The sequence below is a fragment of the Haplochromis burtoni genome, unplaced genomic scaffold (genome assembly GCF_018398535.1).
Source record: "Haplochromis burtoni strain Fernald_Lab_line unplaced genomic scaffold, NCSU_Asbu1 Contig_139, whole genome shotgun sequence".
In the NCBI taxonomy this organism is placed as follows: domain Eukaryota; kingdom Metazoa; phylum Chordata; class Actinopteri; order Cichliformes; family Cichlidae; genus Haplochromis; species Haplochromis burtoni.
In genome coordinates, this window is record NW_024582500.1 from 163,546 (window position 1) to 190,930 (window position 27,385).

Below are 27,385 nucleotides of genomic sequence, written 5' to 3' on the forward strand. Positions count from 1 at the left end.
TTCCCCCCCCCTAAACTAAACACATGCATTACTTTGAGCTTTGTTCTCCGTTCAACAGGACGGGACGGTGATCATCCACACTGTGCGCCGGGGTCAGTACATGCGCTGCTTGCATCCACCGTGCGACAGCTCGCTGCCGCTCTCTATCCTCCACCTGGCTGTGTCCTGGGAGGGTCACATGCTGGTTCATACCTGTCTGGAGGGCAAAGCAACACTCAAGGTGTGTGCACATTTTAAGTTTTTAGGCTAACACACAATCTAAAAGGTGGGTAGGACTCTCTGCACATCTCTACGTGTCTGTTTTTTTTGTTTTGTTATCCACAGTGACCAGATCCTTGTCTCTGACAGTCAGAGCAGGCCAAAAAGCTATAAGCTGACTCAGACCTCTACATTTAAATAAATATAAACTAATAATTACAACACAGTCCACGTGAAACGCAGAACAAGCCACCATGGAACAGACCTAATCTGACCAGCAGACACTTAAAGATCACATTGATAACTGGGCTTAGACTAGTAAGTATGCGCACAGGTGAGAAGAAGGGAGCGTGAGAAATGCAGCGTTTCAAGGGCATATGTGCTTATATGTTGGTTTATAGTCAGACTTCTTTTAGATTAAATCTGAATTCAGATATATAAACTCCTTTGACCTGCAGTTAAAGTTTTAAATGTTCTTCTGTTCCCCCCTCTTGCCAGGATAAAAACGCCCTCCACCTGTACTCTGTAAATGGGAAGCACCTCTGCAGCGAGCCTCTGATGGAGCAGGTGACAGACATGTGTGTTTCTGGGGAGTATGTAGTCATCGGCAGCGAGCAGGGATACCTGTCCATCCGTGACCTCTACAGGTAAACTTATAGAAACAATATTGGTGATTTTGAATCAACATTAGCTGTTGGTATTTGGCTCTTCCAGCAGTTGTTCTGTTTTATAAAGCCTTTCATCGAAAGCTTTGAAGAGTAGAGGCGTTTTAACTGTTTCGGAGCATAACGAGCGACACAGTCCCAAATAAAAATTGCTCGCTGGCAGCTGCGCGTCCTACATGCATGGAAAGGTTACAGATATTAACCTCGAGCTTGTTTCTCCTCCGCAGCCTGTCTCTGTGCGGAGAGCCCATGGCCATGAGGGTGCCAGTGTGCTGCGTCTCAGCCACCAAGGAGCAGAGCCATGTGCTGGTGGGACTGGAGGACGGCAAGCTGATCATCGTGGCCGTGGGCAAGCCGGCGGAGGTAAAGAACTCGCTGCGGAACTACATCGCTCAGAGCCTTGAGGGATCGCCGCTCATGGCGTCCCCCCTACTGGCCCCGCTCCGCGCTCGTTCACCAACACGCCTGCTCCACCAACGTGACCAACTGGTGTTCAGCCCCACCTCCACCTCCCACAAACCTTAGCAAGCTCTAGTGCTGTTCATCCCCTATAACACTTTTATTGCTATAGATTTAACACACACACACACACACACACACACACACACACACACACACACACACACAAGACCTGCTGCACATATACCCCACGTTGACCTTTTAACCCACAGTCACCTGTTCTTCTCAGGGATGGCTGTCTCACACAGTCATATGGCTTCCTCACAAAACAACTACACAGGCACACAAACACATCTGAGCCACATTCCTTCAGCCACTAGAACCACAACTGTGAAATCGAAGCGACTTCTTGTGTACACCTCATTCTGTGTTTTTGTTTCTGTTTTGTTTTTTCGAATACTCGACATCTGTGCAAAACTCCATCCGATGCTGTCTACCTGAAGTGTCATTACATTCTGTGTTTTGAGTGTGCTCTACGGACTATAACAAAAAATGCTGTGAAACAGACTAATTAACGATTCTGCAAACTCAAGCCATATTTACAGTGTAGCTACAATCGAATAATCACTAATCCTGTGCCACACTGGCTTAATATGATCATGTAAATAGTGTGTTAGCACACATGTAGGAGGTTGATCCAGACAGTCCCCCTTGGAATCACTGCGCCTTCCAGTTTTTTTATCTTTTCCATTCAAATTGACTCGCACCAAAGTGACTCGAGCTTTGATTTGTTTTTCTTTGTTTGCCTCACTAGTCATTTAAGCTCCAATGAACTAATCGATCACTCATGAATCATGTTACCCCCTCACCCCCCTCCCCCTGTTTCCTTTGACTTCGTGCTTTTCTTTCCCCACTCTTCCCCCCCTTCCTCCGCCTCACTTCTTCCACCTCCTCCTCCACTCTTCCCAGATGCGTTCGGGCCAGATCACACGGAAGCTGTGGGGTTCCAGCAAGAGATTGACTCAGATCTCCTCGGGGGAGACGGTGTACAACACCCAGCAAGACCACAACTGACCCGTTCCCCGCCTGTCCCCCGAGCCTTTAAACCATCCCCTTCAAGCACGTCGCACATTGTCATTTCATATCCGAGCAGATTCTTTCTCCCATCACCTCCCACGGTTTTATCAGGGGGTAGGTTTTGGGGTGCAGGAGCACCACAAAGCCTGCATGCCCACATGTGCATTTGAGTGCTCTTGCTTTAGATTGTGATCACATGGCGCTGGCGCCGTGGTTCCAATGCAGAAGTAGCGCCAGCCTCAGCAAAACCACACCACTGCCCACTTCTCGCACACGCCACAGCTGCCCTCGTCATCAGAATCTTTACTACAGTCAGCCTCATTTAATGGTTAACTAACTGTTCTCTTGTATGTATGCAGGGATGGATGGATGTGTGTTTGCACACAATTTTGCTGTGTGCTATTTGAAAATATTGTTTCAAGTGGCCTTTTTGCTCCCCCACCCCCTCAGTTAGCCTTAGGTGCAGACACTCGGCCTGTGATCTGCAGGCCAGGACGATTCATGGTTGCCTCAAAGCTGCCACCACGCAGCCTTATGCAGTAAGACGGCTCCACCACTCACAAGACCAAACTGTCTGCATTTTTCTATCGTTTTTATATACCCGTGTGTGTGTGTGATCTTTTAGTGATGTTTTATTGGGAGTTTGGTTTATGTGTGTGTATGTCTGTGTGCGTGCGCATGCCCAGCAGCTTGGCATCTGTTCATATGCATGGCATTTTGGTTTTGAGATTAGACAAGAAATAGTGATGCAGAAGTCAGTTTTTTGTTTGTTTGTTTGTTTTTTCATTTTCGTTTTTACATTTGGGGTGTAGCTGACGTTTTTTGTTGAGAAGCATCAGAAAAGGTGTTTAAAGGTACTTTTTGTAGTCCCCCCTCCCCTTTCCAAAGTGTAACTAACAGTTTCACCACTAGGTGGCAGTGTTTTTACCAAACATTATAATTTTAACATTGTTATTAACATGATGCACCGTTTCCTCAAGAGGCATTGCCTGGTTAAACAATAAAATAATGACTCGCTTCATCACCTCGTGGGAAAATTGGTTGATATCTCGTGTAAACAAATCCATTCACATTCTGTTGGATGCTTCAGTTAATTTTTGTTGACGGGATTTTACAAAAAGTACTTTTAATGTTTTGTCATTAGCATATCATTTAAGATCTAGTTTTGTAAATAAAAATAAAAAACACTACATTCTCAATCACAACAAGCTTTGACATGAAGACTTATCACAGCAGTGCAACGAAAAACGACTATAACGTCACGTTTCTCTGTGCTTCATTGAATGTTTTTAAGTTACTTGAATCTGTTTCTATCCATAAGTGAAAGTAGCAGTTTTTTTCACACATTGTCTCATGAGTGACATATTTAAAAACTATTCTAACTGTTTAGAATTGAAGGAGAAAGTAGAAATCCTTAAGGGCTTTATGAGATGTCAGTGTTATCAGCAATACAGCTCCTTCATCGCATGCCTGTCGGTGCTTCCTTTCCTCTATTTCTGTCCAGCATGCCTCGCTCAGTCAGATCCTCTATTTTCCAGTCTTCCTATGGCTAAACTGGGACTGTAAATGGACTCCCTCTCTTCCCCTTCTAAATGCCTTTAGCTCTCATCATTGCCTCAAACCCCATCTCTCTTTTATTATTTGTGCTTCTCGCTCGATTTCCTGTTTATTTTAAAGTGACTGATTTCAGAGTTTTCCTTGTGTGGGGCCTCAAGAATGTTTGGGTCAACTGGGACAAACATGCATGTGAATGTGATTGCATTACTCTGTAATATACCGCAGTATGAAACTGCTGTGTGATTCATAATTTTGCACCATACCTGAGCGAGTGAGTGTGCGAGTGAGAGTTTATTTTCCGTTGCCAAATGTTTTTTTTTTATTCCTGTCTGATTCTGTGAACTTTTGCAGCCCTGTGGGTTTGGCACTGGGCACAGAGTCGCTCTAACGGTTATCTCTCTTGTTTGTTTGTTTTTCTGATTTTTGTATTTTGTTTTATTTAAATGTCAGTTTGGTGGATTGCAAAGACCAATCTGTGTCCTTCTTTAAGAGATTTCTGTGAAAGGTGCACAAAATGTTCTATTAATGCAGTTTATTTTTCTTTTGTTTATTCACATTTTTCATTCAAAGACCACTGTTTGAGTTATTCCACGACTGCAACAGAGTGCCTTTTATCCCAGCGTGGTGTCCACATAGAGGTAGATTTCTCCTTCTCCTTCGTCCCAAACTTTGTCGTGAATCAAGTGAAAGCAGCATTCCACACATTAGTCCGTCGCAGTTGCACCGGGAACCAAGAATATGGGACTTCCAAGAAAAATCAAAGTACTATTTTGTGTCTTAGCTACATTCTCTGTAACTGTCACCAAAATGGATGTGTGTATATCTGTGATTATTTATGAATACAGTATATAATGTACAGCATGATTTTTATTTTGGCGTCGTTAAAATGTACTTTTGCACTTTCCAGGTACTAAATTGTAACAGATTGTTTTAACTTTGCTCCCTAATCTGTAAAAACTGCTTTGTATAAACAAGTGGAAAATAATCATTAAAGTCTTGTCTAAATTCAACGGACTTTTTACTCATTTCTTAGGGAATAAACTTATAGGAAGAAAAAACGCACAGATGAGTAATATGCTGTGTTTTTATTCAAGAATGCACAATCAGCTTGTGGCAGGGAACACAAAGGTATCGTAGGAAATGATACCCGCGAGCCCGTCTCACGTTGCTTCTTTGCGATTTCTCTTACGTAGGAATCATGTACGTACAGATGGACGCTCTCTTCAGATCACAGTTGGCAGTAGTCCACCGGCTGTTGTCTGCAGTGTGGATAGGAAAAGGATCATAGTAGATTAGTCCAGCAGGATAAAGATAATCCCAGTTTTTTATTAGGTGTCTTATCAATTTTATGTGACACAGACAGTACTCTATAAAGCTTTGTTTAAAAGGTGCTTTTATGACACATGCATCACAAAAGGAACCCTTGTCTAATATAGCACTCATGACTGAGATGAATAAGAAGATCAGGCATTTTAGTTGGCAAACTATTATTATTTTTAAGTCTCTTAAAATGAAATGAACACTCCTTAATCAAGTCAGCTAAGCTTTTGGTCTGGTCAGTTCGGTAGCAGAGGGGCTTGTTAATCAGCTTCAACTGCTTGGTGTTTAACAACAGGGGCAACAATGAAACAACTGCTAAAAAAAGGAATGTTTTCACAGCTGGAGACCACTGATGTTTTTTCCTCTCATCTTTTTTTTTTGACTATTTTTCACTAGTTTTGCATTTAGCTAGGCTCAGTGTCACTACAGCTAGAATTAGGTGAGACTTGGACCCTACAGAGGTTGAACAGGCAGTCCAATTCCTCCAGGATGGCCCATCAATCACGCCATTGCCGGAAGGCTTGGTGTGTCTCCCAGCACAGTCTCAAGCATGGACGAGATTTCAGGAGACAGACAGTTACTCTAGGAGGGCTGGACAGGGCAGGGGAAGGCCATTACCCCTTAAGAAAGACTGATATCTGCTCTTTTGTGAAGGAGGAATGGCATGAGCACTGTTAGAGCTACAAAATGACCTCCAGCAGGTCACTGGTGTAAATGTCTCTGTCCAAACAATCACAACCGGACTTCATGAGGGTGGTCTAATGGCCTGACGTCCTTTAGTGGACCCCGGTCACTCCTCAGCACCATGGAGCCTGATTGATATTTGCCACAAAATACCAGAATTGGCAGATCCGCCACTGGTGCCCTGTGTTTTTCACAGATGAAACCCTGAGCACATGTGACATATGTGAAAACGCCTGGAGAACGTTGCTGTAACATCATTCTGAATGACAAGTTTGGTGGTGGGTCGAGAGAGGCACACAGACCTCTACAGACTTGGCAAAGGCACCCTGACTGCCATTACAGGTTAGGATGAAATACTTGGATCCACTGTCAGACCTATACTGGTGCATTGGGTCCTGGATTCCTCCTGGCCTGTGATGAGAGTATGCAGGCAGTTCTGCATACTCTCACTTGCCTGACCTAAATCCAACAGAACACCATGGGGACTTTATGTTTTCATCCATTAGATGCTGCCAGGTTGTACCTAAGGCTGTCCAGGAGCTCAGTCATACCCAGCCCCCAAATGTCATTTCATTAAGAGCATTTCCCTAGCATTGTCAGGTATGCTTACAAGCCAATACAAACTACAGATTGCCATTCTGAGGTACTGCAATTAATTACTTTGATATTTTGGTGTGGCTTTGAATTTAGCCCCCTGTAGGTTGGTAATTTTCAATTCCATGAAACGACGTGCATCCCTTCATTCCTAACACATTAACCAGTCCATATCAGTATAGATCTAATCTTATCTGATGTGTTACCAAAGTGTTGCTTTAATTTTTTTGAGCAGTGTATAAAACAGTACTGTACTTTTACAAGCAGGCTATTAAAGCATAAAACAGCAATATCAAGGTCTAAAGTTCAATACCATTACCTAACAACTCACACCAAATTAAGTGAGGCTGTAGCTACAACACAAAAGTGCTGTATTATGGTGGGGTCTTTATCTTACAACATAAAGAGCCTTCAAGGCAACTGTTGCTGCAATCTGGCGCTATAAAAATAAAACTGAATTGAATTTAAAGCAGAGGTGTTTCAAAGTTACTCTCTGGAAAATGCTGGAATAAATTAGTAATTAGTGTGAGAGTAGCGTGGTTCTTACCTAGCTCAAACATCTCCACGCAGACAGGTTTGTCAGTGTGAATGTTGGGGTGGCCTGGCATCCAGTCGCTAAAACCCCACTCTGACCCGTCCACCCATGACGCCTCTTGGTTCTGTGGAGTGCAGAATACATATGAAAGGTTAAAACAAAATGTAGTCTTAAATAACCCAATTGTTTGTAAACTGTCAATAAAAATAAAATGTTAGCATATGAGACCCTTTCTATGAAGAAAAGTATGGCTAATATGACCATATTACCACTTCACTTGTTTTAAAACATCACTTAGTCACAGGACACAACAATTGCAATACTTTAAGATAAAAGTTTGAAGGTCAATGTCTCATCAAGGTAAGAATAACACTATCAGTCCTGCTGATAAGATATCTGATGACACTCTCCTTGGCCTCCATTCATTGACACAGCTCATGACCAGACTGCTGGCATTACAGCCACTAAGAACTGGAGTAAAATTGTGCTATAATTAAGTAGAGAACACCCTGAAAAACACACTGTTGTTTTAGCACCACATATTTTGAGAAAACCTTATATACCTATATAGGTCGCCAATTAACATGATAAACTTGCCGTGACTGTGGCTCCCAGCCAGGTTAGCACAGGGCTCTTCTTACCACCCTTGGTCACCAGGGAAATCAGATGGGAATGCAAATCACCACTGGTTACAGAAGCAAGCTCGGCATGTGGGGCAAGAGTTCTGCATTTGGCCTGTAGATTGAGAAACATTTAATTTACATCCTTTAAATGAACAGGGGATTAGCTTTTTATATGTTTTTGGAATGGTAAATAGTTTAACCTGAGCATCCTTGAAGGACAGCGGTGTAGGGTTGAACTCATAGCACTTGTTGTTGATAATCTCCCCCTGACATGCCACTTTTGCTCTTTGGATGAAGCTGTAAAAGGGCTCGGTTCCCTGTCTGAAGCCTCTTTGGAGAGGCAGAAATGGTTCGGTTCCCTGTCTGAAACCATCTCTGAGTTTCATAAAGGGTTCGGTTCCCTGCCTGAAGCCATCTTGGAGTTTCAAAAAGGGTTCGGTTCCCTGTCTGAAGCCATCTCTGAGTTTCATAAAGGGTTCGGTTCCCTGCCTGAAGCCATCTCTGAGTTTCATAAAGGGTTCGGTTCCCTGCCTGAAGCCATCTCTGAGTTTCAGAAAGGGTTCGGTTCCCTGTCTGAAGCCATCTCTGAGTTTCATATAGGGTTCGGTTCCCTGCTGAAGCCATCTCTGAGTTTCATAAGGGTTCGGTTCCCTGCTGAAGCCATCTCTGAGTTTCATAAGGGTTCGGTTCCCTGCCTGAAGCCATCTCTGATTTCATAAGGGTTCGGTTCCCTGCCTGAAGCCATCTCTGACTTTCATAGAGGGTTCGGTTCCCTGCCTGAAACCATCTGGGAGATGAGAAGGATTTTCCACACGGACCCAACTACCACCACTCCTTTGGACCGGAACATCAGCATCGGCTGAAAGACAAAAGACATTGGAAGTAAACAAGCTTCTAAAATCATAACGATACTCTAGAGGTGACTTAGAGGGTACATTCGCTTAGCTAAATGTGATCAAAATCATGTTAAACAGGTTATCATGTTCATTTCTTTGTTCATGATGAAAAAATACCTAACAATTTATTTTTAGTTAAACCTCAATAATGTCCTGGGACTGAATAGAAAGGCAAAGAGTCATTACAATTAAAAAAAATCATCCTGAGGGGGCTCAATAGCTCTACCAAATTTGAGAGGATAATATGTTAGTTCTTGAGATGTCAGCTACTGGCTGCCCTAATAGAGGATGACCATTAACCATTAACCATTTGGATTCATTCACTGGGGAACGTGAATAAATGTGAAAAATGTAATTTGAATCCAACCAAAAGTTGTTGAGATATTTCAGTCTTGGCCAAATTGGCCTGTGTCAGTAGGATCATGTAGGTAGGAGGTAAAAGTAGGCTCTGTACCTTGTCTAAAGCCATCAGGAACAGATTGATGGACATCACTTGATGACTTCTTCAAACCTCTAGGGGTTTTGATTGGGACAGCTTGGAGGCCTGCAAAGGATTACAGTTACACTATATAACTATAATATACATGAAGCTGCATTTGCACACCCTGCCTTCGACACTGGTGTTCGACTTGTTTAACATTATAGCACTAAGCTTGCCAGTTGATGGATACATAAATGTGTGGCCTTTTAGGTCAATTATTAACTATTGTGCAATGCTGATATATAGGCCACGACCTTTCTTTAACAGTGTGATAAATCAATGATAACGGTCAAAGTCTACGTTCTGTACTTCCATTAGGGAACTACAGAATGTTTACTGTCAGTTGTTTTGCTGCCAAGGCAAGAAACACAGAGCCAACATTAATTATGTCAAGGACACCTCAAAATAAATAAAACATTTGACACTGACCAGCCAGGAAAGTTAATATATTGACTGAACCCTACTGATGTTTCACATAATTGTATTAGTTTTTAAAGATAATTGAAATATAGGGATGGAAGTTTGGATATCAAAATGTTTTTTATATCTAGATCTGCTGTGTCGGAATTGCATGATTCTAAGATAAAATCTGTTCTGTATTTTGCACTTGTTTCATGAACTCATCATAAACTGATATGTAGAGAAATAGGCCCCTCTTCCGCGGAGCTAGCTCCAAGGATTCGGGAGACTGTAACCTTCTTTATGTTGAAGATTAGGCTTAAGAAAGCATTCTGCATTTAAACATTAGTCATTATTAATCTCGGCCTCTCTTCCACAGTGCATCTTTTGTCCTGTCTTTCTCCCATTACCCCCAAGCGGTTGCGTAAAATTGCTGCCGCCACATGAGCCTCGTTCTGCAAGGGGTTTCTCCCTGTTAAAAGGGAGCTTTTCCTTCCCACCATAACGAAGTGCTTACTCAAAGGGGGTTGTTTAATTGTTGGGGGTTTCTCTCTATTATTGCAGGGTCTTAACATTACAATATAAAGCACCTGAGGCAACTGTTGTTGCGACTTGGCAACAACATTTGCCTCAGAAACACATCATCTGAAAATTAGGTGAGCAGTAATGATATGAAACAAATATCTAGCCACAAATAAATAGGCAAGTTTTACTGCACCAGTGAAAGGTGAAGGCAGTGAGATCTTACCTGACAGTGCCAGGAGCAGTAGCACTAACTTGAACATCCTGTAAGGAAATTGGAAGAAAATGTTTTACTTCTTCTTCATAAGCCTATACAACCTACAAATGTATCCAGGCTCTCCTTAACGGAGTTGTTTTTAACCTCGTTTGTATCCTGCTTACCTGAGGCTGTAATGAGGAATGCTGCAGCAGTTCAGAAAGAAAAGGCCACCTATTAATATGTGTCTTTCTTGGTCATAAACCTTTTTAAAGAGATTACTGATTAATCTAATCTAAATCTCCTGTAGCTCTTTATTGACTGATATTTGATGACCTTTGCCTTCACTCTAAACTGATAAAGATTTGAACTCAGCACTAAATGTTGGCTGTCACTGTCAGTCACTGGCCTCTGACCCAAAGTTATCAAACACCTAGTTTTCCTTGACATCCTATGATACTGTATGCATTCTGTTTTCTAGGGCATGCAAGCATGTGAAGGGTGAATAGCACTTGGTTTAATCAAGGGAGCTCAATCAATATTTGTGAATGTGGACAGAGAGAGACGTTACAACAGATGGTAAACGTGACGCTGGAGGCCACTAAAGGTTGTTTTGGGGGCGACTGAGGTATTTCACAGACCTTTGATGTTGGTGTAGAGCGCTTGTTCAACTTTGTAACCTTGTAGCCATCAGGACATGAGGTGTAGATGGTGGTTAATATTCATTGTCACTTTTTATTAGCAATGATTAAAAAGCGAGTAACTTCTAACTTGATTCTTCTGAAATGCCTCAGATTTAATATCTCTCGTGAACTCGTGGTGCTTAAAAGATGATTTAAAAAACAGTTCAAAAGTTCAAGGTCATTTTTGACATCACTGCTCTTCTTCGCTGGTCAGAGTAACGCGTGAAGGATTTGACCTTTATTAGGAAACACACTGAACTTTCTAGATGTCTATACTCACACACACGGCGGGGCGGTGACTCCGCAAGCAGCCCTCCACTCGGAGACGTGCTAACTCCGCACTACCGGCTGACGCGGTAATTTAAAACGAGCGCCAGTACAGTTTGATTGGCTAGTTTACACACTCACGTAAGCGGGCACGGGGACGTTTGTTCTTACCGGAATCAAGTTAGCGCCGATGACTTTCAAACTAAAAGCAAAATAATACATTTCTAATCATGAAGGGAAGCCAAGACGTTTGTTTTTTATTAACTCCCACTAGGATAACGGTCTTATTTTATTTTAAACTGTGGGTATCAAATTATAATCCATAGATGGACACAATATGTTAGTAGCTAAAACATTTATTTTGACGACATGGCAGGAAGTTGTATTGCGCCTGATTGATCTTTGTTTGTCAGGAACTACACACAGAGAGTCATGTTTGCGATTTGACTGCATAACCCTGGGCGGTGTTGATAGTTATCTGTCAACTTTGTGTTTTGTTGTGGAGTATCACTGGTGCTCCACTGCGTTGTCAGGTGATTGATTTGGGGTCTTAGACAACAAGCAGTTGCCATATGTTTCACGTTATGCAATGACAGTGACAGAGTGACTTTTTGCAGCTAAAACAAGCTAGCCCCACTAGCCTGCTCGATCGGTTCAGTCAAACTTCTTTAGGTCTCTGCTGAGAAGTTACGCGCTCGACAGGTGTCTGCCATTCGCAGCTCGTAAATCCTCTCCGCTAGTTTTCCAGCTTCATTTTTGTGCTTCAAATGGCTTTGGTAACAACGTTAAGACGGCTGGTTCAGAATAGTCTACGTGAATATTCGAGGAAGGCGTCGGCAGTAACCTGGCCTACGAAACAAAGGAGCTTTTCCATCGGCACTCAGCCTCTCAGGTAGGTTATTTTACTAAAACACCTACTATTAACAGGACTGCCTAACCTGGTGATGGATTGAGCCGCACGCCAAACTCCAGTCAAAAAATGTGCAATTTATTGGGGCTCTTCTTTCCAGCGCATTCCTGGCATGCAAAATCATGTAGAAAAGAATGTCCCTTTCACAGAGCAGGGTGTTTTGTGTCGTGCTGTTTCAAAACATTTGAAACTAGGCTCATGTTGTTTTTCAAAACGACAAAGCAGAAACACTTAAATTCCAGCCTAGCGGTGGGCCATTTACTTTAAGTCAGTTTAAATGGACTAGCGGGGAGAAAGCAAAGGAGAGGAAAGTCTACGTGCTTTTAGGTCTCAGGAGAACTAATTTGCAACTTAAATGTGCCAATATTCCAATATGTGTTGAAACACTGAGGGGCGAAATGTGTAGTAAAATATATGTGAGTGTGTAATTGGGTTGATGAGGCAAGATGAGTCTTAATTTAGTTCCTAGAAAAAGTGGTGCTTGAAGTCAAAGTGATTAAGAACACCACACGTGTGCAGCTGATGTTCTTAGGAGCAGGCTGAAGCCTCACGTGTCCCCAAGGTGAAAGTGAGCCATCTTCCCACTCAGGTACAAGGCTCTGACCACAGCTGGGCTTCCCAGTGCCAGCCACCCTGTTGGAGCGCACCATGACTGTTGACCTTGTGCTTAGGTTGAAGGTTTGTTTTTTTTTCCTCCAGGCTTGCCTTAAACTGACTGACACTGTCCTCGTGTCCTCACGTCGCCCTCCCTTAACTAACCAGTTTAACGTGATTGATGCCAAGTGCGAGTGTGTTTGTCCTGAGAGGTCGTGCAGTGCAGGCCTTTCAGGAAAGAGCATGAACAAGGTTTTGTTTTTAAAGCGGATTATAGGGGGCTTGTGCGTTAAATCTATGTCGTAGGTACGTCATTACCCCAAACCCCTCTGAAACTACATCGTAACCTGACATGCACTTTCCTTGAAATCTCAGACCATAAAGGACTTATAAATGGGAAATTTTAGAAAGTAAAGCGATCGATTGCATTTTATATATTTGTGCCATATCCATCCATCCATCCTCAAAAGTGTCAAAACAGCAGGGCCATTTAAAAGCAGGAAAGTCCATCACAGGATTTTCAGACACACTGGGCACAGCAGCTATGTCAGTACAGAACATCCTGAAAAGGAATGAAACCTCTTGCACTGAGCTACATGTATTAAATGGATTGGCTTGTCCAAGGATGGCAACAATAAGGCTTGCAGAACAGCGAGAGGTCATACTGCAATTTGCACTCATCAGCTGTAAAAATCTGAAAGCCTGAATGGAATTTGCAGAACGAGCAGAAGTCTACAAAAAGATATTGTTTGCCAGTTTACAGAGAGCTAATCTGGAGAAGTCCTTTGTTAAGAGAGGACTTTAACCAGATCTTAACCTAAATTAACCCACACTTCACCTCCCGAAGAGAAGCATGAAGGGAGGAATTGGTATGATGTTGGGAATTTAATTGCAACAAAATAAAAACATTAAGCTATCTGTCATTTAAAAAAAATTGTAGGAATATGAGAAATGGGTGTACTGATTTATTGATTTTTCACTCAGGTTCTTGTGTAACTTGAAATACCCCAGTCTTTTCTCCCTGTCTCTTCCTTAAAAACGGCTTCTTTGTGACAGCCACATTTACACTGAGAGCATTTATGATGAGGCTTCATTGGACAGTAGATGGATGAAGGTCCATCTATCAGGTCCTGTGTCAGTTACAAGGTCTGGACTGAAAATGAGTGAGAGAGCAGCCAAAGCAAACTTTGAAAGACCTTCAGAAAATCTGAAGAACTGCTGTGAAAATGACAAGTCTGGCTCCTTGGAAGCAAAATAAAATAAACATGGAGGGTGGCTTAAGACTTTTACACAGAACTGTAATTAGATTGGTTGCAGCAGATGGCCGCCCTCCCTCAGCCTCCTACTTCCTACTGTCACCAACTGCTTGCTCATAGGGGGTCGTCTGATTGTTGGGGTTTTCTGTATTATTTTAGGCTCTTTACTATATAACCTTGAGGAGACTGTTGCTGTGTTTTGGTGATATATAAATAAAATAGAATTGATTGTAAATAGCAGAGAATAAAAGTGCTGATTTCATGCACACATGTCTTCAGTGCACAGCACACATATACCCCCCACCATGCAGAAGAAAGGTGGCTAAAGAGAGCTAGACAAGCTTATTTCAGGATGACTTAATGAGCTTCACTATGGACCAGTATAATGTACATGATGAGTACTTACTCATTATCGAATAATGAAATTATAAGTTTAGAAATTAGCATAATAGGTTGACCTCAGTGTTGGCATCCGGTATCAGTTTTTAGACTAAAACTTGCGACTTGGCAAAGTTTGTGCTGTAGTTTTCTCTTAGAGTGATAGACAGGAAAATTCATTTGTACGTGTTATTTTTAGGTCCCTGCTGTTCCTTCATTGTGGCCTTATGCTGTAAATGTAGTTAAATATTGGATATCATGGGATAGCCCCCGCAACCCTGAAAATGATAACCAGAGAAGGATGGATGGTTAAACAAGTTCATGATCTCTTTGTGTGTGTTTCTTTACTCTTATTCTTTAGGATGCAGGTGGGCGGAGCTTGTATGATGCAGTTTACATGAGATGAAATTTTAGGGATCTCATTATCTGTAGCTGTTGGTCATAATATGAGTCTCCACCACAGTAACAGTATATGACAGAAAATAAGGAACAGTAAATGTTCTCTTTAGGGCACTGAGGCATCTTTTGACGTGAATGTAACTATCAGTAGTGGCCACCAGAGGGCAGTGACCTCTGGCAGTTGGACTGTGCAGTGCTATGTAGGGAAAACTGGATAACATAAGGGTCCAAACTTAGTAATTATGTCATATGTAAAACCTGTAAGTTTATCAGTCCAACAGTTGGGTTCCAGTGTTCCTGTCAATCAAACTAAGGTCATGTTTTTTTTGTGTCTCAGATCGGACAACAAGGTGACGGTCAACTTCATCAACCGAGACGGGGAGAAGATCACAGTGAAGGGATTGCCTGGAGATTCTCTGCTAGACGTTGTCATCAACGAAGACCTCGACTTTGATGGTTTTGGTACGCACAGAGCAAGTTTCACAGGCCTGGACTTATCGGAGAGCTGCATGTATGTGCCTGAGCTACTTCTCATCCATTGTGTGGAGTTCTAAAGGTGTGTGTGTGTTGTAGGAGCGTGCGAGGGAACACTGGCGTGCTCCACATGCCATCTGATCTTTGATGAGGAGATGTATAAGAAGCTGGGGCCCATCACAGACGAGGAAATGGACATGCTAGACTTAGCCTACGGCCTGACTGACACGTAAGGAAGCACACGTGAACACTCACAAGGCCACTGTGCTAAACTGTCATTACACTGATTTTAATTGATGTGATAGTTTATCGACACTCTGCTTATATAACTGCAAGGCCATGTTTTAAATAGTGTTTGGAGAACGTGGATCTTGGCTATGTCAGCTTTTGTGTGATTCATTCTTTGTCTTTTTGTGTTAATTGAAGGCAAGTGATTGGATAAATGATTAGAGGCTGAAGCTTTTATCACAGTAGTCCTACAGCCTGGCTGATGCAGAAGAATCAGTTCTGGTGGCATAATAAGATTTGTCAGGGCTGATCAGTTAATCATTGAGAGACAAAGGACTAAACATGAGAGCCTTCTTTCACTTGGGATATCAGCTTTATTTGCAAACAATGTTGGACACTGTTGTTAAAGCAGCTTTCAGTTTCAAAGCAAATGGCACATTCATGGCTGTCTAAAAATGAGAAGCATCCTTCATCAGACTTGAATTTAACATGCTTCTCATCTCCCCTCCCCTTTGCAGATCTCGTCTGGGTTGCCAGATCTGCTTGACGAAGTCTCTGGAGGGAATGGTAGCCAGGGTTCCAGAGAGTGTAGCCGACATCCGACAGACCAAAGATGGATCATCTTAACAGGAAACATGTGGCTGAGAACATGAGTGTAGAAAGTGAGGGTACAACACATGCGCACAGAGACGATGGTAGGTGGAATCTGTCAGTACTGCTGTGGGCTGCCATAGAACTCTTTCCCACTTTCTTTTAATAATAAAGTCATAGCCTACTAAAGTGAGCTCTCAAAAACCAGGAAGCTCAAGTATGCAACTTTGACTTTCAAATTAATTTTTTTATAGAATGTAAACCTGCAGTACGCAAGATTTAGACTAACAAGGCTGTAATGCTCGGCTTACAGGAGAAACCTGCAGCCCTTAGTGTGGAATCAAAATATTTATGAGATATAAACTGCTGTCTGTTCTGTTTATTTGAATCACTGCCTGGGGGAAAAAAAAATAAAAACGTTACTTACTTGTTGTACCTTTTCTTCTTGCCCAACTTCCTAATTGTGACTAAATTTACAATGTGAGCTCACGTTTATATCTCAGCACAGAGCTGGACCTTCTGGAAATGTACACACTTCCTCACATGAACAGTTAGTCATGTTGGCGGAGGACCCAAACTGCCAAAAGAAATGTGACTTTAGAAAAACTGACAATTTTGTGCCAATTTTGTCAGTTTTTCTAAACACTTTAATAGTTTTGTTGCATTTACTGGAATTCTTTTTTTTTTTTTTTCGGAATTTTTTGATTTTGGTATTTTTGGACTTCCATAAATGTCGACTCAACAAGGCTGAAGGAAAAGGTGGTACGCCTCACTGAAATGTTCACGTATTGAACAACAAGAAGTTCAACACCTTACAGATTTCTTCTGCTGTCCCCTGAAAAATGTTTGTTATTTTTGATCAGATTCTTCATGTAACCTTAACAATTTCATCTTGTTTGTGTACACACAACCATCTGCGTTAAAGAATGAAAGAAAAATAATAAAACTTCCTCTTTCTAACAGCGTGCTGAACTGTTGGTTCTTTAATGTCACGTTAAATGTGCTGTTTGTACAAAGAAAAAAGGACAAAGGGATCCATTCCCATGAAATCTCCCCAAATTAAAGCAGTAAGCACACAATTAATTTCAGCTCATTTTATTTGCATATGCAAAAGTATAGTGACAGCGTATAAATACATGTACATATATAACAAGGAGGCAGTAGACAATATTAGGAAGCAACAGTCCTGTGGCCTGTTTCGGTGTTTTAAGCTGCATAAGATGTAAAGCTCATAAAACATATGATTAATTTCAATCAGTACAGGCTTATGTGAACAGCATTGTTGGCAACAAAAACAAAAGAAGCTCTAAATGTTGCTGCTGCAGTCATCAGTATCACAGCAGGCTGATGTGAGTGTTAATGCCAAGAAGCATTTGACATGAACTGCTCAGCTGACTGTAATCAGAAACGTCTCCATGTTAATATTTATCCAAACACTAAATCTGTTCACTAAAAAGCATTAACGCTGGAAAATAGTTAAGCTGCTAACAGTCGACATGATCCCGAGCAATGCTTGATTTCTGGGGAGCATTCTTCACATATACAGGATATACACGTACGGTTTGTTTAAATATACTGAATGATGTCATGCTTTTATACCTTTCCAACAACATGTCACAAACTAGTCTACCTACACATTTACGATACTTCTGAGTATTGTAAACAACTGAGCTGAAGCCAAACTACCGATCAACACACAGACTGAGCTGTAGTTCAGAACCAGACTATTAAAACGTAGAGGCAAAGTCACAGTGTGTACCCAGGCTGCATTTACACTATTTATAATATGACTATTAATTTCAATAAATCATGATTGTACCACCTGCTTTCTGCAAAACTGTGGTTGAAGTAACATGTGATACCAAACACTGCATGTTGCCCATAATCTGTTTAGCCTGCTTGGGTGGGACTTGAACCAAAACAACACAGTTTTTCTGAGCTGCAGTTAACCAGAAGGCATTTCTCTGAGTGAGTCTTTGTTCATTATGAAGAAGGCAATGCCAGGTGTGTTTTAGATTGGCAGGTTTTAACTTTGGCCTGATGTACATTGGAAAAAAAAAAAAAAATCAAGACAAATTTTTCTGCTTTGATCAGAATGAATGTTATTTGAGCTTATTGGTTATACATTAGAACACTTTTTGCATGTGTAAACCCAGCCTTTAGGACATTTAAGCAAAGGGTTAGGGGGAGATTCACTTTACTTTATTGGCATTAAGCACTAAGCATAAACTCAAACACACTTTTACTTTTTGCTCCATGTCCACCTTAGCCAACAGATTACATTTCATGTGGTGTTCCAGATAGCAAAATGCTCCCAGTGACACCAAAGCCTTAGTGTGTGATGACGGAGTTCATTTTAAGGTTATGATACGACCACTGTGCTGAAACTGAAATGCTCTGTTTGTTCCACTTGTTGGAGCGATGCTGTACTTCAGTTTGTTTTCACCAACTCATCAAACGTAGGATTCCTCAGCAAACAGGAGCTGGTCAAAGTCTGGCTCTGCTGTGGGATCGCTGCATCTCTTCACCCACTCCCTGCGGCTCTCCACCAGGGCAAGCGCCACCTGGTGGCTGCTCTGGGGATTGCTTTGGGGGTGAGAGGAGAAGTAGTCCCGCACTGCTTTGGTGGCACAGGGGGAGAGGCAGTAACGGGCCTCTGATGTGCCTCCTTGTGAATCCACCCCGGACACTTTCAACCCCGGGTCACTGGGCAACCTTGCCCGGGTGAAGGTGGCGGCTCGGTCCACAACTTGACGTCCCGGTTCGGAGCCGCGGCGCTGATATAGCCGGGCGTTGTGGTCCTGCTCTGTGGATTGAGACTTGGGTCGCTTGAATAGGGACAGTGATGGCCCCCCGTGCTTGTAAAACACAGACGGCAATGGCTGCTTCTGTTCAGTCTCATCACTTTGCACAGCACACTTCTGGGCGCTGGTATCACTCCTGGGATTTTTCTGTCTTAAAGTTATTGGGGCCTCTGGGGAATGGAACCAGGCAGATTTAGGGAACTGGAGGTTTCCTGTAGAGTGATAGTGTGAAGGGGGACTGGAGGAGTCCTGCTTGAGGAGCCCTGCTTTTCCCTTCACATGGCTCCCTCCTGCTCCACCTGCATCTTTGGGAGGTCTACAGGATGTTCTGGGTTTGGTTTGGCTGCCTGAGATCAGGTTTGCAGCTCCTTTCTCACCTGCTTTTCCTTTTTCTGGTTTCCCAGGTGTGAGCGACTTATCAGAAGGCCCTCCCTGGGTGGAGACAAAGGTAGATCACATAAACAACTGTCGGAAGTTTTAGTTCTTGAGCTTTGAGAGCTAATGTAGTCCAGAGAATCTAACCTCTAAGGTTCATCTATTCATCATTCAGGCTCTTCTAACTCCATCTTACAGTCTTTATACAGTAAGGGGAGCTGGCTCAGGCAAGTTTCTGAGGGAATATTGCTTCCATCTGTTACTTGGTCAGCTTTAGGTCAAACAGTCCAAAAAAGTTTCTAATATTATTATCAATACTCGTAATAATGCAATACAACAGGGATATAAATAAAATTGAACTGAATTATGGCAAACCTTGACGTGGACAAAACTGTTGGTAACTTTCCATTATAGAAAGAAAAACCCACAACAGTCACTGCAATAACTTGAAAAGGACACAAGCAGTATCCATTCATCCAGAGTAATAATTCATATTGGTTTACTGAAAATTAACCGCTCCAGCGGTCTCAGGTTTGAAGGGTGCACGTTAAACTTTAGTCACAGGAACATCAAGCTGTGTGGAGTTTTATAGCCTTTAACCACAATTCAAAAGTGGTCCACACATCAGGGGTGTCAGTGGTGTTCGGATAAAGTTCATCAGAGGATAAAGTCTAGGCTAGGTGAGGTGTTATCCAAATAAATGTTCCAGCTATCTGGCACCAGAAACACTAGTTTGTCTCATTCATGTCACCAGTGTAACACAGCACTTCATTTTTGTATTAAGCTGCCACCTGTCACACAAAACAGCTCCCCCAAAAAGGTTTTGGACAAAGTGAATGGTTGCCTGTAGGTCAGTGGTGTGAGACGTTTACATGGTGGGCCACATACAGCCCGCTTTGATCTTAAGTGGGCCAGACAACTGAAACGCTGCTTTCTGTCAGTGTAAAGAAGTCACATATTTAACTGTTTTTCTGCATCATAAAGAGAAAGCTGCTGTCAGAAAGGAAGACCTGTCAGCATAACTATTTGGACTTAAATTGTAAGAATTAAATGTGTAAAATTACAGAAAAGGTTCTCTTAGCTGATCGCCCAGACTGTCCAGTTTTTTTTTGTCTTGTTATTTTTTTAACTGTAGTCATAAAAAAAACCCAGACGTTTCTATAGTAGAAGGTGAAAAACAGAAACTTTTCTGTCATTTAATTGTTTATTGCTTAATGACTTTGTGTAGTATGAATGTTCATAAATTATAAGTCCAAGATTTCTGCTTATGCTTGCTTGTGATGTGCCATGGCTCTGTGCTACATGCAGACATTTCTGCATCTCTGCCATTCAAAGACACTTTGCATATAGTTTATTTTATATAACATTCAGTACAGAACTCTACATTTTCAAGAAAGCAATTTTGTATTCAGTGTTTTCATAAAAGCCTTATTTTTATGCATTTATTAGGGAGAACACATGTGAGGTTTAAGGCCTGGACAAGTTTAAACCTTTTGTCCTCCACAATGGAAAAGTGCCTAATTGTTTGACACTCCTACTGTAGGGTTGTCAGAACAAATAACTAAACTGCTAGTGCTAGTGCTGCTAATGGTAAGCATATACTTGGCTTTGGTTCTCTGGATCGAAACTTCAATTCCATTCAATTAAATTTTATTTATACAGCACCAAATCACAACAACAGTTGGTTCAAGGTGCTTTGTATTGTAAGGTAGACCCTATAATAATGCAACAGAGAAAACCCAACAATCATATGACCCCCTATGAGCAAGCACTTTGGCGACAGTGGGAAGGAAAAACTCCCTTTTAACAGGAAGAAACCAGGCTCAGGGAAGGGCGGGGCCATCCGCTGTGACCGGTTGGGGTGAGAGAAGGAAGACAGGATAAAGACATGAAACTTGAAATGAGGATCCATTTTTTATAAAGTCTTACCTTCCTTAATCACAACTTTTTACAGGCAAGCAGTCCACACAGCAGAACTAAAGTCAAAATACTTGCTATTGCCATGTTTCACAGCTCACTAACAGCATCTGGTTGATACTGCCCTCTGGTGGTGTGTTGTTGCAGTGCATTACACAATACCTTCTGGGGTAGCAGTTAAACAGTGGGCGTAGATGTTTTTAGATCTTTTTCCCTCAAGAAACATTCCTAATTAGAGGCCACATTTCAAATGAGAGAGCGAGATCTTAATGATTTCTCTGGATACATTTAAAGGTACAAAGTACAGCCGGAACTTCATTCACTACCTCTTTAACAAACTATGTTAAAAAACCCCCCACTTATGTTAAACTATGTTTAATGTCCAGAAAGATTTTTAGGACATTAAATCACACGGGTTGATTCTTCACATTTTTTGATTGCATAAATTCATTTTGAAATTCTGGTAGGAAAGGAAGGGTGTGTGACTTGAACACAAAGGTTCCCTGGTCAACTACTGCAAGAGGATAAGGAACTGTAATCCACTGGAAGAGGTCAAATGTCACTGACCAAAAGCAATTCAAAACAAAGGCATATGATTGAACACAACATTTAAATGGGACTGCATTTAAATGCTTTGTTTTGAATATGATATGGGATGAAAATGTAGATTTGAATGATTTTACACCCAAACTGCGGTTTTACATAAAAACATCACATACCACTGCTTCACTTACTGCAGTCTTGTCCTCTTCTTGCTTCTCCAAGTTGTCTTGTTGGGTGAGTGAAAGTCTCCGGTCTTTCTTCAGCCATGAATTTGGGTGGAGACCCCTACAGCCCATTAATGTCCCCCAGCTGACGGGTTCTTTGGGTGGGGAATTTTTGGGGCAAATCTCCTGCTCTGCATGTTCAGTGGAGGCCAGTACAGAGCTGATGGTGAGGGGTGTAGAAGGGACAGAGGTGGAAAGAGATCCAGAGGAGGAGTTGGATGGCAGATACGTCTTTTTTGGGTAAAGGCCCCTTCTGGTTGCCCAGGTCTGGTCACCACTTAGGGAGTCTAGAGAATCAGGGGAGGAGCGGGTTGGTGCAGGGGAGGTGGGGGTGGATGAGAGGCTGGAGGAGCTGGCTTCCAACCCAGACTCACCTCCATACCTCCTATTTTGAACTCTGGAGTGCATTCTGGTGACTGTGTGGTTGCTAGGCTCCTTGGAAAGCTCTTCCTCACCGTCTTCATCCTCACCAGTGACACCATCTGTGCTGGCTGATGCGCATGGCCGAAACTTGGCCACATATGCTATAGCTGGCTCTGAACGCCGCCTCTGCATGTTCCGACCCTCTAGGGACAGCGACTCCAGGGTGGAAGAGGTGTCCACAGTTGGTGCATCCTGCCTGGGGCTGGAGAGGTCTAGTTCCTGTCTTCTGTGTCTTCCCAGTGGATTGAGACCTGGTTCTGGTGCAGTATCCTGGTCGTAATCACTGAATGTGAGGATGGAGTCCAAGCTCCCTTGGAGGGGTTTAGGCTGGAGGCACCTTCTGTTGCAAAGGCCTGGTGAGCCACCACTGCTGTTGTCTAACTCATTCTCGAGACTGTCATAGGATGAATCGGTCAGAGGGTAAATCCAGGATTCTGATAATCCCCAGGAAAATTATGGATAATTGGATAAGAAGAAGAAAAGAGAAGGAGGACACACACTATAAGAGATGTATGTAGGTGGGTGGAAAACAAGAAGCATAAACAATATTGTTAAATACTCTATGCAGTGATGTTTTTGTTTTCTGAGACCTTTATAGAAACCACAAAGTCCTTTGTTCTTACTCTTTGACTGTCTGTGAAGACATTTGTTCACCTTTATCTTAATTCACCTTAATTTACCAAATCTGTACTTGCACTCCTCAGTGAAACTGGAATATACTTCTCGAAACAGAACAAAAGTTCGTGAGAGCTACAGAGGGAGGAGAGTAATATTTGCTGAATATAAGACACAAAGATACAACGTTACTAGCCTAACTTAAAACCTTTGTGAGTCTCTCACAAAAGCATCTTCATGTTGTTATTCAACACTGTGCACACAACGGTTAGCAACATCACAAAGCACTTCCATGTACTTTGTACAAAAATCTTTAGTATTTGATCATAAAATAAATAACATTACACACCGAAACAGCTTTTAAAATACAGCTGTTAATGGAATTCGGATTAAAAGTGCTAGATAATGCTACAATACATTGTTTAGGATTTTTCAGAATCTGAGAGTCTGTTTCTTTTCTTTGACTTTAATAAATACCTGTAGACTCACATGGCATGCAGTAAAACCAACACAAGAGCACTGTGTGCTGACAGGTATGCTCTTAAACACAGATTTCAGGTTTATATTAGCAGACTCATTTGTAATGAAGTAACTCTTCTTTGAATAAATATATTGGTCTACCTGATCAAGTAGCATTTATTTTGGGCAAGCAAGGCAATTAGTGCTTGTCCAGTGAAATCTAAAGATAGACCTCAATTAAAAAGTACTAAGTGAAAGCAGTTTATCTCCTTTCTTCTCAAACAGAACTCTGCTCGGTTCTCAGGATGTTTGCATCTATCCTTTGAAATACTGTCATCTTGGGGCCACAATTGGTTATAATCTTTTGAACATAGCACATCCCTCTTAGCAGTAACTTGATGATTGTCTGTAGCTGATTCATTTAGTGGACATCTGTAAATTGTAGCTACATCAAAATAACCTGGTTTACACTCCCTCAAATGGGCTCGGCACTCCTTCTTTAAATATTTATACCATGTCTATGTCATGAAGAACTTGTATGAGTATACAATGCATAAATGTATCAATTCAAATGCCATTAGACACACTTCATCCGTCAAATAATAGCACTCTTACCAATTAAGACTGTAGACATTTTAAACAAGCATTCAAGCATTCAGTGGCAACACAATTATTCAGGGTGATGAATTAGACATAAAGATAACAGAAAGTTCATTAAAGGCTCTCCAACTTGTGAGAGTTTAGCCTTGAGCAAACATTTGTCTCATTTGTTTGGGTACCTGTTCCCATCTCCTCACTGTTGAGTCTCTGTGGAGGCCCTCCGAACAGGGAGGAGGGATCCTCTCTGAGAATCTCCTGACAGTGTTCAATCATGAACTTCACCAACTCACAAACCTACAGGCAGAGAAAAGTGGATACTAAGCCAGTGTAGTAACATAGGTCGGAATGCCAGTCTTCAAGGCTGCGTGAAAGCACTTTAAGCATTTACAGTAAGCCAATTATCTGAGCAGATACTTGATGTTACAAAACTTCATACTATGTGGAACATTTCTCAGACTTTGCTCCGTTCCCGTCCCAAAAACAAGAAGTCAAACTGGTTGGAAATGAGAGCTTTCAGCCTCTATGAAGCAGACATTCCAGTAAGAAAACCTTGAAGGTGTTTAGTGTTATGCTGCTCTGACTAACACAAAAACAACTTTCAGTTGACTGTTTAATCAGCTTAATACGTTCTGTAACTAACATAGTAAAGACTTGAACGTGGGTTCATTTATCCTAGTCTCCATTAGGAAGATATTTCCCCCCAGACCAGCAGATCTGAAGTGGCAACTTCTCTGCTCTTTGTCACTGTTTTTGTTGTCTGCAGGTAAAAATAATGTTTTCCTTGTGAGTGAACTGTGAAGCTGCCCAGACTGATGTATTTAATTATGTTGCACTGATCCTACGATTCGAAGTCATCATAGGAGTGACAAACTCTGTCTGAGGTTTGGGTCAATTTGCAAAGCTGTTAAATTGATATTTCACCTTAGAGAAATTTTTTTTGAACAGGGCCTTGAGGAGAGACTCAGTATGGCACAATTGCATTCATTTAGCAAAACTTTGCTAACAAAAATTCTGATGTGATGCTGTTGATCTTCCACACTCACCTTCTTGGTTCCTTCTCCCTCCACCTCAGGGCTACACGGCACTCCAGGTGGCCAGAGCATGCTGGGAGCAATGCACACTGACAGATTAAAAGTAGTCATTTGGTTCTCCTGGGCATTGCCTTGGATACCATGAAGAACAGCCAGCAGGTAGCGTAGCAGGAGTGCGTTCTCTTTGGGCAGCCGGCAAATCATCCTTCAGGGAGACAAAACAGTGATTGTGTAAAATGTGTTTTAGCTCCTGTGATTAATGTTCAAGCAGTACAGAGCGTGTTGTATGTTACCTCTGTACATCTTGCACCTGCTCCTCCTCCTCCTCCTCTTCTTCCAGCACCTCCATCCAGTCTTCATGGAGCTCACAGCTCAACAAGCTGCCCGGGATGCTGCGCAGGAAATCCTGAAGACAAGCATGCACCAACAGTAAAAGAAGAAAGAACATATCAATCGTGAAAGGAACAATTTTTTGTTCCACATAAGAAACCCTTTTGCTCCTCCCTGAGCCTGGTTGTGCCGGAGTTTCTTCCTGTTAAGATGGAGATCTTCCTTCCCACTGTCGCCAAGTGCTTGCTCATATGGGTCCTGTGATTGTTGGGGTTTTCTCTTTATTATTGTGGGGTCTTTATAACATAAAGCCTCTTAATTTGACTGTTGTTATTTGGCACTAACGAGCTCAAGCCTTTATAACATTACATAATCACACATTCTGATTACAGTTCTGAAGAGTTCATACAGATCATACATCCAATCCACGACAACCTGTTTCTCAACCGAATAATTGGGTCATTTTAGATCAAAAAGAGGACTGATCTGAAGTGTCAAACTTGGATCTCCAAGGGCCAAAACCATGCACTCTGAATATACTTAGAAGGAGCTTACCACACAACAAACTCACAGCAAACAGTTTCAAAACCCTTTAAAAAAAAAAAATCAATAAAAAAAGGGCAATTTAAGAAAATTGCAATACACCCTGATGCAAAAAAACATAATGACATTTTATTCTGATCTTGTGGATACATATCTACCTGTATCACCCTAAACCCTCGAGGGTTGGTGTCCTGCAACTTTTCCATGGCTGTATCCCAATTCAGGGTCTGCAGCCTTAAAGGCCGCATTTTAAGGCCGATTACGTCACAGTGGTGCGCCGAAGGCTGTCCCAGTTCAAAGGCTGCTCGAAATGCGGCCCTCAAATGCGTCCTTCATTTCCCTGAATTTTAAGGCTGTGGCAGTGTAGACTTCGTGGCCCAACATATTCCACAATTCATAGCGCGGCAGTCGGTGTGGATAATTTTGTGGAGCGGCTGAAGAGTAAACTGTGAAAAGTAAGTACTGAATATTATGTCACTTATTTATGTGCAAATGTTTAATAATGAAGAACATTAAAACATTACTGTTGGCCACATGTCGGCAAACTTATTTGCCATTAGAGATGTTTGTACGTTCAGCTTTTACTTGCTTTTAAAGCCTTTAAAATATAATAATAGAATAGTTGACCTTAATCTTATAGAGAATGTGATGATTTTGTGGATAATTAAAGTCAGTCATATATCCACAAACACAACAAGCTGAAAGTCAGTGATGCTGCTCAGTTTGCAGTCCTGAATATCACGGCACAAGCAGGATTCACTGCACTGTTAATGTTAGCTGTGTTATATTGCTGCCTCTGTTCGGTGGTGTCGAGCCAAACGGACTTAAACGTGTGTTTGAACGAGCTGACGGTTCATTCGTTAAGCTGAAAGAAAGATGCTTTAATCACAGGAGTCACACATGTGTCCACTGCACCATCTGGGAACTCTTCTTGTTTAGCACTCGTAATAACACAAACACTAAATCCTCCTGTTTGTAGCAGTGTGTACACCTGAGACTGTCACCTGTCTATCTGTCTGTCCTGCACTCTCTCTCTTTTTCTTTCTCTCTGATTGTGGAATAAAAGTATGAACATGTGTTTATAAGTTACACTTGTGTTTGAATCCTGCAGCTTATCACACATTTGATTTCCATGTGTGACAACTGCAAGTGTCCCGAGTGAGGACAGACTGAGGGACCCACTGCTGCACATCATCTGTGAGGCTTTGCACCCCTGATACATACTGAAGGAACAACATTTGTCTCTTATGTATAATACATCTATATATACACTGTCAAAGATACTTGAGTGTCTTTGAGTGAAGATTTAAGGTGTTAGGACATATAAATAGCTGCAACTTGAATCTTTACTGAAGCTCAGTATTTGACACAGAGTTCACCCACATGTGCTGTAGTGTACCTGCACATGTGATGTGACAATAGAAGTGATTTGATTTGAGAGTTCAAACTCACTGCTATAATAACTAATAATGATTAATATAATAACTATAATATTGGCCATATCATATTTACACTGACTTTAGTCTCATGAACAACATCAACTATTTGTTATTTACTAGATTAATCTTATATGATTGTTCAGCACAGATATGAAG

The 27,385-nt window shown here is 41.8% G+C and overlaps 4 protein-coding genes across 5 annotated transcripts in view; 2 read left to right on the plus strand and 2 right to left on the minus strand.

Moving 5' to 3' along the window:
- The window catches only part of nbeal1 (neurobeachin-like 1), a 61,635-nt gene extending 56,729 nt beyond the window's left edge, over positions 1–4,906 (plus strand). For both annotated transcript variants that reach the window (XM_014337308.2, XM_014337309.2), the window contains 4 exons: positions 59–220; positions 697–845; positions 1,091–1,226; positions 2,232–4,906. In XM_014337308.2, the coding sequence (XP_014192794.1) occupies positions 59–220; positions 697–845; positions 1,091–1,226; positions 2,232–2,336 (552 nt within the window). In that variant the 3' untranslated portion in view covers positions 2,337–4,906. The remainder of the gene's footprint in view (positions 1–58; positions 221–696; positions 846–1,090; positions 1,227–2,231) is intronic.
- A 60-nt stretch (positions 4,907–4,966) lies between these two features.
- LOC102302367 (lectin) lies at positions 4,967–8,277 on the minus strand. Its single transcript, XM_005933908.3, has 4 exons — positions 7,853–8,277; positions 7,627–7,764; positions 7,042–7,153; positions 4,967–5,155 (listed from the first exon to the last, which is right to left on the minus strand). Exons 1-4 carry the CDS (start codon positions 8,246–8,248, stop codon positions 5,082–5,084), a joined length of 720 nt encoding a protein of 239 aa, XP_005933970.2. The 5' UTR covers positions 8,249–8,277; the 3' UTR covers positions 4,967–5,081.
- A 3,202-nt stretch (positions 8,278–11,479) lies between these two features.
- Positions 11,480–16,327, plus strand: LOC102302057 (adrenodoxin). Its single transcript, XM_005933904.2, has 4 exons — positions 11,480–11,988; positions 14,971–15,095; positions 15,207–15,336; positions 15,854–16,327. Exons 1-4 carry the CDS (start codon positions 11,864–11,866, stop codon positions 15,960–15,962), a joined length of 489 nt encoding a protein of 162 aa, XP_005933966.1. The 5' UTR covers positions 11,480–11,863; the 3' UTR covers positions 15,963–16,327.
- Positions 16,328–17,005: 678 nt separating this feature from the next.
- The window catches only part of LOC102301756 (rho GTPase-activating protein 20), a gene marked incomplete in the record, with an annotated part of 36,985 nt that continues 26,605 nt past the window's right edge, over positions 17,006–27,385 (minus strand). Inside the window, 5 exon segments of the mRNA XM_014337310.2 lie at positions 17,006–19,162; positions 21,742–22,646; positions 24,066–24,180; positions 24,930–25,122; positions 25,211–25,323. Coding sequence (XP_014192796.2) covers positions 18,380–19,162; positions 21,742–22,646; positions 24,066–24,180; positions 24,930–25,122; positions 25,211–25,323 — 2,109 coding nt within the window.

Bases quoted from the DNA above. Each gene is read 5' to 3' on its own strand.
- LOC102302367 (XM_005933908.3), bottom strand. From the start codon at position 8,248: ATGAAACTCAGAGATGGCTTCAGACAGGGAACCGAACCCTTTCTGAAA. The intron at 7,154-7,626 runs GCAAGTTTATCA...TGCACTCCACAG, and splicing joins GGCTGGGAGCCACAGTCACG to AACCAAGAGGCGTCATGGGT. The intron at 5,156-7,041 runs GTAAGAACCACG...TCCACACTGCAG, and splicing joins CGTGGAGATGTTTGAGCTAG to ACAACAGCCGGTGGACTACT.
- LOC102302057 (XM_005933904.2), top strand. From the start codon at position 11,864: ATGGCTTTGGTAACAACGTTAAGACGGCTGGTTCAGAATAGTCTACGT. The intron at 11,989-14,970 runs GTAGGTTATTTT...TTTGTGTCTCAG, and splicing joins ATCGGCACTCAGCCTCTCAG to ATCGGACAACAAGGTGACGG. The intron at 15,337-15,853 runs GTAAGGAAGCAC...TCCCCTTTGCAG, and splicing joins GCCTACGGCCTGACTGACAC to ATCTCGTCTGGGTTGCCAGA.